Source organism: Buceros rhinoceros, unplaced genomic scaffold (assembly GCF_000710305.1).
Source record: "Buceros rhinoceros silvestris isolate BGI_N320 unplaced genomic scaffold, ASM71030v1 scaffold2001, whole genome shotgun sequence".
NCBI classification, from domain to species: Eukaryota; Metazoa; Chordata; class Aves; order Bucerotiformes; family Bucerotidae; genus Buceros; species Buceros rhinoceros.
In genome coordinates, this window is record NW_010392379.1 from 55399 (window position 1) to 68977 (window position 13579).

General features: G+C 38.3%; 1 protein-coding gene across 1 annotated transcript in view; it reads right to left on the reverse strand.

Annotated features, from left to right (window-relative positions):
- Positions 1 to 2804: 2804 nt before the first annotated feature.
- Positions 2805 to 13579, reverse strand: part of LOC104500736 (FH1/FH2 domain-containing protein 3-like) — a gene marked incomplete at both ends in the record, with an annotated part of 160590 nt that continues 149815 nt past the window's right edge. The window contains one exon of the mRNA XM_010144439.1: positions 2805 to 2910. Coding sequence (XP_010142741.1) covers positions 2805 to 2910 — 106 coding nt within the window. The remainder of the gene's footprint in view (positions 2911 to 13579) is intronic.

Here is a 13579-nt window from a genome sequence, read left to right on the forward strand (position 1 = left end):
GCCCAAGGCTGCCACTTACCATTACAAGCCCTGCAAGCTGGGTTAGGATCACAAGAGGAAAACAGTGAATTACAACCAAAGGTGCTGGAGAAATGCAGCATAAATATGAAACCTACCCCTTTATGATTCAAGTTAAATGCAGTGAAAATAAGAAGGATATGTTCCACTCCAAAAAGATCTGCAGAACAAGAACACGACAGCAACAAGGCACAAAAAATTCTAGACAAAGACAACCTTTTTTTTTTTAATAAATCTCTAATTTAAGACTGAGTTTAAAGCTTACAGGACCACCTCAGTGTTAACTATGAAATATTTTCAGTAAAATTTATTCATCTATTCACCAGTACTCTGGGTTAAGTAAAATGCAGCACTGCAATAAATATCCATGACTGTCACAAAAAAAAAAAAAAATCCAGCCAATTGCTATAGTATTCCAAAAATAATATACCAGAAACACTCTCACATGATGTATTTAATGTTTCTTTTCAGCACCCTCCTCAATGTGTTTGGATAAGATTGTCTGGCTACACTGTACTTCCAAACCTATCTTTATCTCATGGCACATGCAAACCTATTCAGAAAGTACATGCTGGCTCCTGGAACTGCAAACCAGCTGACATAACCCTGGAGTTGTAACAAGCTTTGAACTTCCTGAAAGACAATCAAGACAAATTTAGTGTCTGAAATAAAACCTATATCATACAAAAAAAATCATATTATTGTAAGAGATGCTAGGACACACTACCCAGACAGAAAATTCAGCTTCACACACCAGCAAAATAAAGGAAAAAAAGACCTGAGTTCAGAAGGTACCAATCCCTAAGAGCATTCTTAAAGTTTTTAGCTTTATGGCATACTTCTACATGGTTAGATTTTGTTCTTGTTTTGCTTGTTGGTTTTATATTTATTTTGACCAAGCTGTTGCTTGTTAATGCACAAGATGAGTTTGCAGTTTCTGTAGTACGACGCTGTGGACATTGGCACTAAGGTTCCGTTTTATCATTCATTGAATTGAGTGGAAAATCTAACCTCAGGCCATAGACACCAAGCTCTTGAGAGCCAGAGAAGCAACAACAAGAAAGAGGCCACTTTATCTCTCTGAATTTTGGATGCATTAAGGTATATCCTAGTAACATAGAAAACATTTCATTCCTGTTTTTATATTGAAAAAAAAAAGGAACAAAAGGAAAGAAGAAGAAAAAAGCAATCAATGTGGAAGGGAGTTTTAATTCTTCTCAGTCCATACCTGGATGATGTCAAATGAGATCTCAATAAGGTGAAGGTACATGCAATGCTGTGGTGAGATCACTCATATGTGACTGACTTCTTTGGTATGAGCAGATCATTCTGTCACCTGTGAGGCTCAGTGACCTGGACCTTATCTGACACTGCAGCAGAAGAGCTACAGGCCTGTGCAGCATTTTGATTATTAGGCCACTTGGATAGTCAGGTAGTGTGAACACCTATCAGGATTCCATATTTTGGATTTTCAATATTTGGCTAGAAAACCCAGCTGAACAGCAAAGATATCACCCAGCCGTGCTAGATGAAAGCCAAGCTGATAAAGGAGTAAATCCCTAGACTGAAGGCCAGACTGTCTTATACAGCATCTTTTTTGCTTCTAGTCTGCATGGCCAGGTTCCTTCCAGAAACAACTTCTTTCAGCTGTAAAGAAAATCTCTTTTCTTTCATGTTTCTGTGTTCTTGAATAGTTTCATTGTGGTTAATAATTGTCTTTTATTTTTGAGTATATACAGGTTACTGTTCAAGAACATTTATATCACTGTACAACTACTGACATAGAACTGTTTGTGGTACTGGTTTGGTTTCTTATATGCCCCCAAAAGCTGGTATTTGTACAGTCTGGTCTTCAAGTTCTTCACATGAAGCTACACTTTCTATTTGCATCCTTGCTTTCAATAACAGCAATGCTGGTTCTTACAAAATCCTTCTCCTTATTTTTGCATTTGTTTGCTCCTCAATTTGCAGATTGAGTTTTGACAGTTAAATATACCAAAGTGACATTTTTTAAGACAGCTCTATCTGTCAGTCTAAGAAAATTCAAATGAGCAATCCACTACAACTATGCATTCATTTGCACTATTTACTACAAGATCATCCAGCAGCAAAGATCCCTTGGTGTGACTATTCTCCCCTCGTCCATAACCCCTGCAATTTCTGAATTGAATTACTCCCAGTTTGCAGCCTTGGTTTCCTAGTTGGATGAAAATCACATGCATTCATTTGGGCCACAATACAGTAAATCAGTTTTCTAATTCAAGTAACACACCTCTTCTGTATATCAGTCGCCAAAACCTACCTTTGCCAGTTGTCTTTTAAGTGCAAAGAACAGAATGTAAAGCTTTGATTAACTGTAAAGTTCTGTTTAACTCCAAAATATCAGATATCTAAAAATTGTTTCCAGCCAGCTGACCTTAAGATATGACTGTCCTACCGTCTATTCCATAGCTACTAATCCCACTCCAAGAAACTATTTTGCTCTGTGTCCTTTGACATTTAGAATTATCTGGTGAAAGCTTTAGAATGCCTTTTCTTTCTTAGAGTTTACAGATTTTCAGTATAATCTACAGAAAAAGCTGGACAATGAAGAGTCAACAATATTTGAATTTTCCAATTCATCCTGCTCAGCAGTGAATATTAGTCCTCCCTTAATTTTCCTACATAACATGTAAGAATAGGCACCAAACTGAGCAACATGTCACAAGACACTTAATATGGCAAGTTGCAGCAGATCTGTGAAGCTTCAGAGCACTAAAAACAAATCTTGTATGCATTTCCTTTACCTCTCAGGATGTAGTTCTGATAATTCTGGTCGGCCTCTGCTCCCACTTTGATCAAGCAAGTCAGACCTTCAGCAACAACAAACTCATGAACCAAGTCTTTGTCATCCTGCCACAGGAGAATGGAAAGGCTGCGTTAGAATTTTGAAAAATAAACAAACAGGATAGATCATAATGTAAACCCAAATGTATACCTGCAACATTGAATTCGTGTTTCAGATGATGTAAGCAAGTTGATATGAAAGTTTTACAGAAGACCAGAAGCAGAATTCCAAATTTTAAAATCAGAATTAAATACATCAGTGCAAAGCAAGAAAACCCAAGCCTTTACCTTTATATAAACTATGGAAGATGAAAATCAGTAAAATATGACTTTTGGTTTTTTTTATTATAGGCTTGCACATGTTCTCCCCAATATTATAACCTCACTGTAACACATAAACAGACATTCTTAAAGTTTTAAGTGTCAGGATCAATAAGAGAAGGTCATTTCTATGTCTTAGCATAATTCCAGTTTCAGTATTTAAAGTGCATACAGCAATACTTTAAAACTGCTGTTTAGTGCAATACAATATTACCTTTATTATCTCAACATAACCTTAATTCATTACACTTAGAATCAAAAGTACAGTGTTGAACACAAGAACACTAGCAGATCCCACATGGTGACGGGAAAACACACCAAATGTAAGAGAAAATACCCCTTAGTATTTCATGGGAGTTTATGCTTGTTGAAGTGACTCACTTTTTTTAACCATCAGTCCTTTACTCAGTGCAGCAGGTTGACCCCCTATCACAGGTATGCAGGATACCTGGGAGAAAAAGGCTTTGCTGGGCACTACATGCATAATACTACACCAAGAGACCATAGAGCACCGTATCTACAGCTTCCCTTCTCCTCTTACAGAAGCCTCATACAGATGAACAAGAGGCTACTAAAAACTTGATTAAACAGCACTAAAATGAATGAAACAAATTAACCATACAAACTAGGCACAAAAGCAATTAAAAATATTGATAGAAGTATTCTGTGGACAATTAGAGCTGCTGAGTCCCTTCTTTGGAGCATATTTGATACATGTTTTCACACACACTGGTATATCAGATAGAAACTTCAGTTTTACAGTAACACAGATCCAAGCTGCCCAGATCCAGACACTGCATAGTTTAGTTCAGAGTAATTTCTGAATTCACTGCAAACACTTAGAAAGCTGCCAAGACAAATCAAATAATCAAGCCTCTTTCAGTGTGACAATTCACTCAGTGTAAATTTCTTTCAGCCTGAAAGTTCCTTTCTTTTGAATTTCCTTCTTTCACCAGAGCTACGTAACATAATTCTTAAAGGCTGACCAAATGGGCTATTTAAAATTGTAAGGGGTTCTAGTGATTCATGAAAAATTCAGAAATGATGACAAAAGAATCTGTTTAGTGTTTCAGAATTGGTTAAAACAATTAAAAAAATCTGTAGACACATATAGTGTCATCTGTAAACATCTATTTCTCACATGATAAAAGTAATTTATCCTTTAAAAAGTATATAAAGAGGAAGCATACAATTATTCTGCACATCTTTGCAAAAGTATATCATGAAACCCCAAAATGCGTAAGAAAAAAACCACTGCTGTGCACACTTGAGCTAAAAATCTTATTCATTTCCTAATCTCAATGTTTTAGTTTTTGACAGTGTGATTTTTTTTCCAGTAGATAAATAAAAGCCTTGATAATGTTTTCTGAAGAGCTAGTACTTACACAAACTCCCATGTCAGACCAGGGCACTACAAATGCAAGCACTCCATTTTATGAAGGTGACAAACTTTGTCTGTCCATTTGCCATCCTCAAAAAACAGTGGGATTACTAGTAGAGGAAGAGCACACTGACAACCTGCCTGTTAATGTGGACAACGCTAACTACGTCCTGATTTCCTCTGTGGTACTAACGTTGTTTTAAAGGTGCATCCACTGATCCCCCTCTACTGCAGCCCACCAGGGAATTCCCTTTGCCATTCCAGGAGAAAACTGAAGAATTAAGACGGCTGTTTACATTGAGGAGCTAAGGACATCTTTACAGCAGGGACCTTTAGCTGGCACTGAGGCTGCTTTATGTTTGGCCAAGCTGTCAACCTAAAGAGCATGTCCCAATGCATGGGACAGTGGTCTAGGAAGGGGCACGGTCAGCCAGGAAATGTGGACCTGTTGTCCCATCCTGAGCAGTGGCCTTTGGCAAAACCCTTCCCAAATGCCACCAGTCAGAGAACTGAACTCTTAATTCTGAAGAATTAATTTATCTCAAGTTAATTTGTGCAGCAAGTAGTTCCAAAATTCACACAGTGAACTTTCTGAACAACATTTTACAACAACTGGAGTCCTGGAAAAATAAGAAAAGGACCCAGGATAAAAATAATTTCTGCTGAGCAAAGCCATATCTTAGGTTCATGCCCTCCAAACTTGGGGTACTTGATTTAAAATCAAGCAACAACAAATAAATACAGAAATAGGCATACATGCAATACACAAATCACAGTGGAGAGCAAGCAACATTCAAGTTCACCTTGTACGCTGGAGAGCCACCTCCAGCAGCACAGGGTGACAGAACTATGCCCAGGAACCTGAGAGAGAAGTCTCCTCCCTGGCTACCAGGCAACCACTCCCTCCCATACATTCCTTTGTATATGGCATTTTTAACTCAAAGAAACTTGAATAATCTCTTGTTCCTCAAGAACTTTGAATATGGTTTCCCCTAAAACTATAGAAAGAGAACACATCCCTGGAATTTGTCAGTTAAGCTTGAAGTACATGCTGGGTTCAGGTAAACTAAGGCTACATATTATGGCAATTCACAAGGACTTCACATGGCTAGAAAGGAAGTTGCTCTGTTTGCCAAGGTCAATGGTTAAAAATTCCCTGCTACTAAAGAAAGAAGGGGCCAATTTCCCCTGCTCAGAGTGCACTGTGGTGGGAGCAAAGTCAGAGGACAGAAAGGACAAGGATTACATAGAATTTAGAAAAATGAACAGAAATTGGTAGCATAGTGCAGAATCAAGAAAGCTGTGGGGGAAACATCCTCCGAAACAGTTTTTCTACAAATCTGATGACAAATAGATGCATCTTTTATTGGACAACACCAATTGACTAACAGGACAACTTACTGGACAGCAAATTGACTAATTCATGAGAAACTGGATATATAACAATATAAGCTCTTGAGTGACACAACCGTAATTATTTTTTCAGATGGTAATGGTGTCCTAGGTCAGAGAACACTTCCTTATTCTTTAAATACCTTTTGTTGATACCTGAGAGACATTTTGTATCGTCTGTTTGCATCACCCTTGAGTTGAGGGAAAAAAGAAAATTATTCTGGATTGACTCGCAATCAAATAAGCAAGACTGAAAAAAACTGGAAAAATAAATAACTGTAGTCTACAGATACTGACATTTGCTAATAGACCCTACATCCTTTTTTTTGAAAAACAGAAGAGATTAGGATGATACAAAAAAACCTGTGCTAGAGAAGTTAAGAGTAGTTCAGCTTCAGAGACCTTCAGGTCGAACACAAAAAGAAAATACAATTTTTAAGAGTACACAGCCATTAAGGGCTGTTGACATTCAGTGAATGATTAGAAATGAAATTGTCATAACTTTAAGCTGTTCCTCATAATCTTAAACAGTAAATGCATATTAGATTATTACTTGGAGAAAAAATAGCATTTAACTCTCAAAATACCTCATGTTAAAGATCTGGTTTATGTTGCTGACTTTTTTTTTTTTTTTTAAACAGGGTCCTTCTGAAGCAAACTGTGAAATCTGCCTTCTGGAACATTTTCAGAGCAGCCAAAGGAGTAAACCACTACAGCACAGAGTCATCTGTGACTGAAAGGAGATATACTGCAGGGGAACAGCGGAGGAAATGAAGGGGATGAGAGACTCTAACGAGACTGTTTTTGGAAAGTACTGAATAAACAAATCAAGCTTGAATTAAAAAAAAAGGCTTTTGAGATACTCCTCCTTTCCCAAATATAAGGGAAAAAGGTACAATGGAGCAGACTACAAACACATCATGCTCTAGACATGAATATGAACTCAGGACATTATCTATCCCATCACAAAACTACAATGAGAGGAAAGCAGCAAACATCTGGAATGTGCAGTGAAAGATGAAAGGCATCCAAGACCGTAAGTTCTACATTGAAAGGAGAATGTTTACATCAGTTTTGGTCTAGGATAATCTTTTCAGATCCATTAACTCACTGACTTGCCAAGTTAGGCGACCTCAAGTGTAAAGGCTAGACTCTAGCAGTGGTAAGAGGTTCAGGTTTCCAGGAAGAGAACATTCATTGTATGGAATATACGGTGTGTGTGACAATGATACATACAAGTATGTATCGCACACATGTGCGATAGATAACAGCTAAAAGGAGGCAGGGAAAGGTTGTCATTTGCTATGAAAATGGACTCCTCTGCTAATATCACAAAGATTTATGAACGCCTTAACTCAGGCATTAAGGCACTGATGAGAAAAACAGCAAAACGTAGGCAAAACTGTCTAAGCTTCCTGATAAGGGCCTGCACCCAGAAAGATTGTGGCACTGACACAAAGGCTGGCTCCTCAAAGCCTTTATGAAAAGATACCATCGGCCTTGTCAGATAACTATAGTTTACGCATTAATTCAGAGATTTGTACACTAGATTGTATCTCTTCCTTTCTTTAGGCACCTCAGAAGGAAGAAAAAACATGTCACTTTGTAATAGAGCTCTATTTTTGACCAATGTATAACAAAAAAGACACTAAACCTATTCAAACTGCTGAGTTTAAAGCTTGCTCATGTGGTTGACAAAAGGCACCAATCATGCCTTCACCTCCACAACTCAGCCTAGCTATTAAAACGACCCTGCAAACCCTGTGATCAAACAGTCCATACAGTACGCTCATGTGACACTAGCAGAATAATAAGTAGATGGGATTCCCTTCTTTCCTACCCAGTTCTCCTGTCTCTACCATTTTATATATTCTCTAATGCAGTTTTGTGGGGTCTTATCTGAAGGTGAAGACTGAAGACTTTTTTTCATGAATGGCACTTTGCAAGAATACATCTTATCTTCTGCGCAGCTTCCACGTGCAAAGATAAATTGTTTACATATTGTTAAAGATAAATCTTTCTGAAGCCTGCTATTTCTGTAGGCCATATGTTTGAAAACTTTTACTCAAAGCATGGTTATTTTTATGTCACAAAGTTGCTTCGCTTCCTAATAAGAATCAACGTTTTGGAACACAGTTTTTCAAGGGGAATTTTTTTTTTTTTTTAAGCTAACAAGTACTGCTGAAAGCTCCATTCCAAGTATTTGGGGAAACTGTATTAGTAATATTCACATTTGGATATGCACATACATATTTCTCTCTTACATGGTTAACAGCTGTGGAGAGTATGAAAGCTCCATTCCAAGTATTTGGGGAAACTGTATTAGTAATATTCACATTTGGATATGCACATACATATTTCTCTCTTACATGGTTAACAGCTGTGGAGAGTACTGTCTTTCCAAGGACTCCTAACAAGAGGCTTGTCTATGAGATTTCCACCAAGGAGAGCCTCGTGTTTTTTTTTCCTTTCCTTTCATAAGGTTTCCCATTGTTTCCGGTTGCTTGAGCATTCCCATATTTTATATTATGCTGCACAATTCTCTCCTGTTTCTGTTACAAAATTAAACATTGCACATTTTTTAATGTTCATTTCTTTAAGTATGGAACCATGGGGCTTCCCAGCCTGTGCTCTCCACATGACGCGTTACTGAGGGAGCCAGCAATCACATTATGTACTGATCAAACTCTCCAAAACGCAAAAGTTGCAATAATCCAGCACGGAATTAAGAGCAGCACAGGCAGTTGGGCTACCAGCCTGTCTGTGGTTAGTCTGTATCTGGAGCTAAACTATAGCAGTTGCTCCATCACCTGATGACCCCTCTCCAGCCAAGAAACAGAGTTGGGAAAAGGAGAGGAGACCCATGGGTTGAAACGAAAACGGATTTAATGAAACAGCCAAACTAATGCCAAATGCCAATATAAAGTATACAAGGTTATAATCAGGCCAGTGAATGTACAGCAGTCACAATAAACGGGAAAGCAGTTTTAAGGAGAAAGCAGAGGAACAGGGTCAGGAGGAGCCCAAGCAGACACCCCACCTCTCCTCAGCAAACTTACCCCTTTATATATACTGAGCATGGCATTTATGGTCTGGGATACCACTGTGAGCCAGCTCAGGTCAGCTGTCCTGGATGACTCCAGACTGCTAATGGCCTGCAGACCTGTCATTCGGTCCCAGCAAAACCAGGACATAGCCATAGCCAGAAGAAACTCCTTGCTAAGCTTTGCCTATGGTCTTACAAGTGGGGATTGCAATCAGGCTGAGCTCCAGCAGTTGACACACTTCACCCTCTGAGTAAGAGCTTCCCTCTGCTCTGTCACTCTACAACATCCCTATTCAGAGAGATTTAAACTCTTGATTCTGAGGCCAGCTCTGATTTTGTCTGTAGACAAACTCTACAAATTTCACAAAGTGAATGTTGTGATAATTCACATTGTGAAATTTCACATGTGAATGTTGTGATAATTCACCTACATGAAAGACAAAATTAATATTACAAATTCACCATGTACTAGAGCATTAGAAGAGAAATGCAAACCCTACCATATTCAAAGAGGAGAATCCTCCTCTGTTGCCTGAAATCTTACAGGTCAAGGTGCTGAGTCCTACAGGCAGAAGGGGCATGGCTTGTTCAGACACTGTCTAGCTCCAGAAATAAAAATATCTACTTCTTAGAAGGATATGCTGGGGACATACCTATTCATTGTTATGTTCACCTATCAAATAGTACGCTGGGAAAATATATAATACATTGGAGCAAGGTCTCCTTGGAAACCATTCTTCCTCAGATTCCTCTGCCATGAGTATACAGTGTAGACTAAGGAAGCAGAACTGAGCATAATCATCTGGGGTTTCTGTTTCAACATGAAAAAAAATAACAAGGAAAAATACATGGAACATTAAAATGCCAGCACACTCACAGAAAGTCCCCATGAAAATATAAATGGTGGCCACCCTTTTTTGAACTGAAAAGACATTTTTTCACCTTTTGGGTTTGGGTTTTTTTGTGGGTTTTGGGTTTGTTTTTGTATTTTTTTTTTTGTTTGTTTGTTTTTTTTTTTTTTCCTCCTGCAAAGTCAAGATAGGATCACAAAGTTCAGCTGGTTTTACGAGGATTAAGGGCTAGGGATTAGGCTTCATTCATTTGGGGATGTAAATTAGCAGTAGAGGGACAGCAGCTGACCGGTGAGGAAAGGGAAGAAGGAGGAGGCAGGTCAAAGAGCAAAGCATGCACGACTGCAGACTTTTGCTGGCATAAATCTCAAATGACAATACATTTGGCACTCCACCACGAGCAAGCAAAATGCAGGACTATTGCCCAATATATTTGAAAAGACTCCTTTGTTACTAAGCGAATAAAGGCAGAATGATAAATTCCAGGTTTCTGTCAGAAATAGCACAAATAACGGGTAGGACCTTATTCCACCCTTACTACTCCTAATAGTGCAAGGAGAAGAGAAATCTACTGATCTTATTTCCTAAGCATTCCTCTGGTTCCTCATGTAAACATAAAAAACCCAAAACAACCCCATCACTTGCTCCTAACCTGACAGCCCTGGGCAGCAGTAGCAATGTGGCAGTGCAGGGCTATGACCAGAATGCACTTCCATTACCTGACAGCTTTCACATCCACAGGTTCCCCATAAAATTTCAAAGGCTTTTTTGATGCTCTGCCCCAGTAGCAATCGAAAATTAACTGCCAGTTCCTCTCAGCCCTCCTTTCAGCTGCCTAGCTCTGCAAAACCAGGGTCTGTATTAGAAATATACCACAATAAAGCCTCCACAAGAATATTTTTAACTATTGCTACCTGCCTTCAGTATGCATCACATCTGCTAAAGTTACCAGCAAAATAAATACCCACTGACAAGACTACAACGATGTAGTAATAAAAGAGCTATGCCGTGCTCTATTAGAAACAGAAATCCCAGGCCATTTTTGGAGTCCAGCTTTCTTACTGGCTAAGCAACAGGTTGCATTTTATAGATCAAGACTGGCTTGCAATGTTTGCAGTTAGAAAAGCTCATTTTGGCTCAAAAACTGAGTAAACATAGTCAGGAAGTGATTGAAGGAGCATGGACTGCCAAGATGTAATTTATAGTTACTTTCCCACACTTTAAACTATCGTTCTGTTCTTTGGACTCCAAAATTATTGATATAATTAAAACATTAGATTGCCAATCCAGAAGTGCCTGATACTATCTAATTCAATTGTCACTGTTTATTTCAGTCCATTTTAAAAGCCATCTATTGTAAACAAATCTGGAAAGAAATCATTCCCAAAACAGACACACGCACATATTTATACACATACATACATAAACTTAGGTCCTCTGAATCCCTCAATATGGTATTACCATTTCGACCTAAATTATTTAAGCAGCTACAAAACAATTCTATGTATGGACCAGATGAGTCAGTGGTTAAGCAGACAAGTCTTGTATTAAACCATGAAACCTCAGCTGTACTTTGAGTCAGGACACCACTTTCAGAAGATGAACCAAACACAGCTCTCAGGGGTAGAAGAGGAGAGTCTTCTGCTGTCACGAAGAGTCCATCTCTCCAAAACAAGTATTTTCTCTCCCTGATACTCGGCAACTTGGAAACCCCAAGATAAGGATGTTAGGCAAGTCCACTTGCTGTCTTCCTTCCCCCACACTCCCAGCACCTCAACTAGAAGAACAACAAATTGAGAAGAAGGGTACCCTGGCCTGGGATATCCCAAAACTGCAGTCAGCTATTGGAGGTGACTGAGGCAGTGAAAGAAGCATTTTAGGTGTGAAGGGTTTGACAGGGACCAAGCAGCCAGTTTGTCCCTCAGTGTAAGCTGCTTCCCTTTGCTGTCTCTGTTAACTGCAAATGCACTGCAGCCACTTCACTGCCCTCACACCGCATGCCACAGCTTCCACTCCTCTGCCCTCCAAGCTTCTCCCTACACTACTCCTTGCTGACTCCACACTCCTTATTTGCTTCTCTCCCCAGCCTTTACACCTTTCCAAATCATTATATCTACATGTGTGTAGAAGCACGACCACAACGTGATATAAAGACATCAGTATTTTCACACTGTTCCCTTTTTTCCTGTTCTCGTGTCTATTTACATGGAGCAGCATTGAAAACCTTTTGCATGGAAATGACCATCCACTTTTACTTTCAGTGGGGTCACATCTAAGAAAACTGGAATGCAAAGTTTGGCTTCTAGTGATGATTACAACGAAAATTCACCCTCAAGTACCAATTCTGTTGCATATCCTTGCCACGAGTCTGTTGCTTAAGTAGCAATCACCAAAGGCCGGCAAATTTTTTGTAAGCCATTTAAGCACATCTGTGCCAGTTAATGATAACACGATACCATTAAAGTACTAAAAAAAATAATTTTCTTTCTTTCCAAGATGAAAATATTTCAAATATAGATCGCACTACTGCTTTTCATGGATTTCACCAATAAAGATACAGCAATTCACCCAAAAGTGAAATGTTTGATTTACAGACATTAATCCCCTGTAGTCTCCTTTCTGAAACACCCTCAGTCCAGAAAATAATTATTCTGTTGTTTCTCAAGAACACACTTTGTATTGCGCTAAAAATACTAGCAAAACAAATATGACATTTGCCAGTGTTTCCCGATGGCACAGCAGAGAAGCTGCGACACTTATTATTTCTCACCTCCTTTACGTAGGGACACATGTAAAATTGTATGCCTTTCTTTTGGACAGCTGAAAGAATACATGGGGGCAAAATTACTGTTTTAATAGTCAGCATTACTTTACAAACGAAAACATGTGAAAACATACCTAGTATTTAATACCTTGAAACAAACATGCAATTCTCTTACAGACAGAACTTCAAGCTTGAGGATATTAGGAAGTACTATAACCCAAAAGAGGTTTGGACGTCTTTGGATTTTTTTATCTGATTTTTAAAAAGTAGTTAAAACTTTAAACAAGACATTTGTATGAATAACTTTTCAGTAATGCAAAGACTTCTCAAAGTGTTTCTCATATTTCTCAAGTTTCTCAAATGACAGGTATGCAGACACCTAAGACACCCAGCATTAGCCATGCTGCTATACCAATAGCTGTCCTGCAGCATATGAAAAATAAAAGTCTTGAGGAAATAAGTAATAGATAAGAATCAAATCCTCCATTATTAGGTATGTTGAGATTCCTCAGAGTCAAATCAGCATTTATTAGAGACAGTTAAAGTATGTTTAGAGCATCAGGTTCCAGTCAACAGAAACAGAGGAAAATGTATGGTAGAAGGTAGATAACAAATATTGCATACATTTTTGAATAGATTTGAATATTTAAGATTTTCTTAGCAATCTCTTAATTTTTTCCTTCTTTTAAAAAGCAATCTTGTCTAGTGAAATTAAAGAAATGCCTTAGAATAATTGCTCTTTCCTATAGGGCATCCAAGAAAAAGGATAAATTTAAAACCTGAAAACTTCCAGCTTATATTTGTATTATTTTATCCAAGTACAGTACATCATTTACTACCACCATTTCCCATTTATTTATTATTCCTTCCTTAGTGAGATGCATCTTATTTGTATATGAACGTACGGTTGGACTCGATGATCTTAGAGTTCTCTTCCAACCAGATGACTCTGTGAAAGAAGAATTGGTCCTTTAAGATTT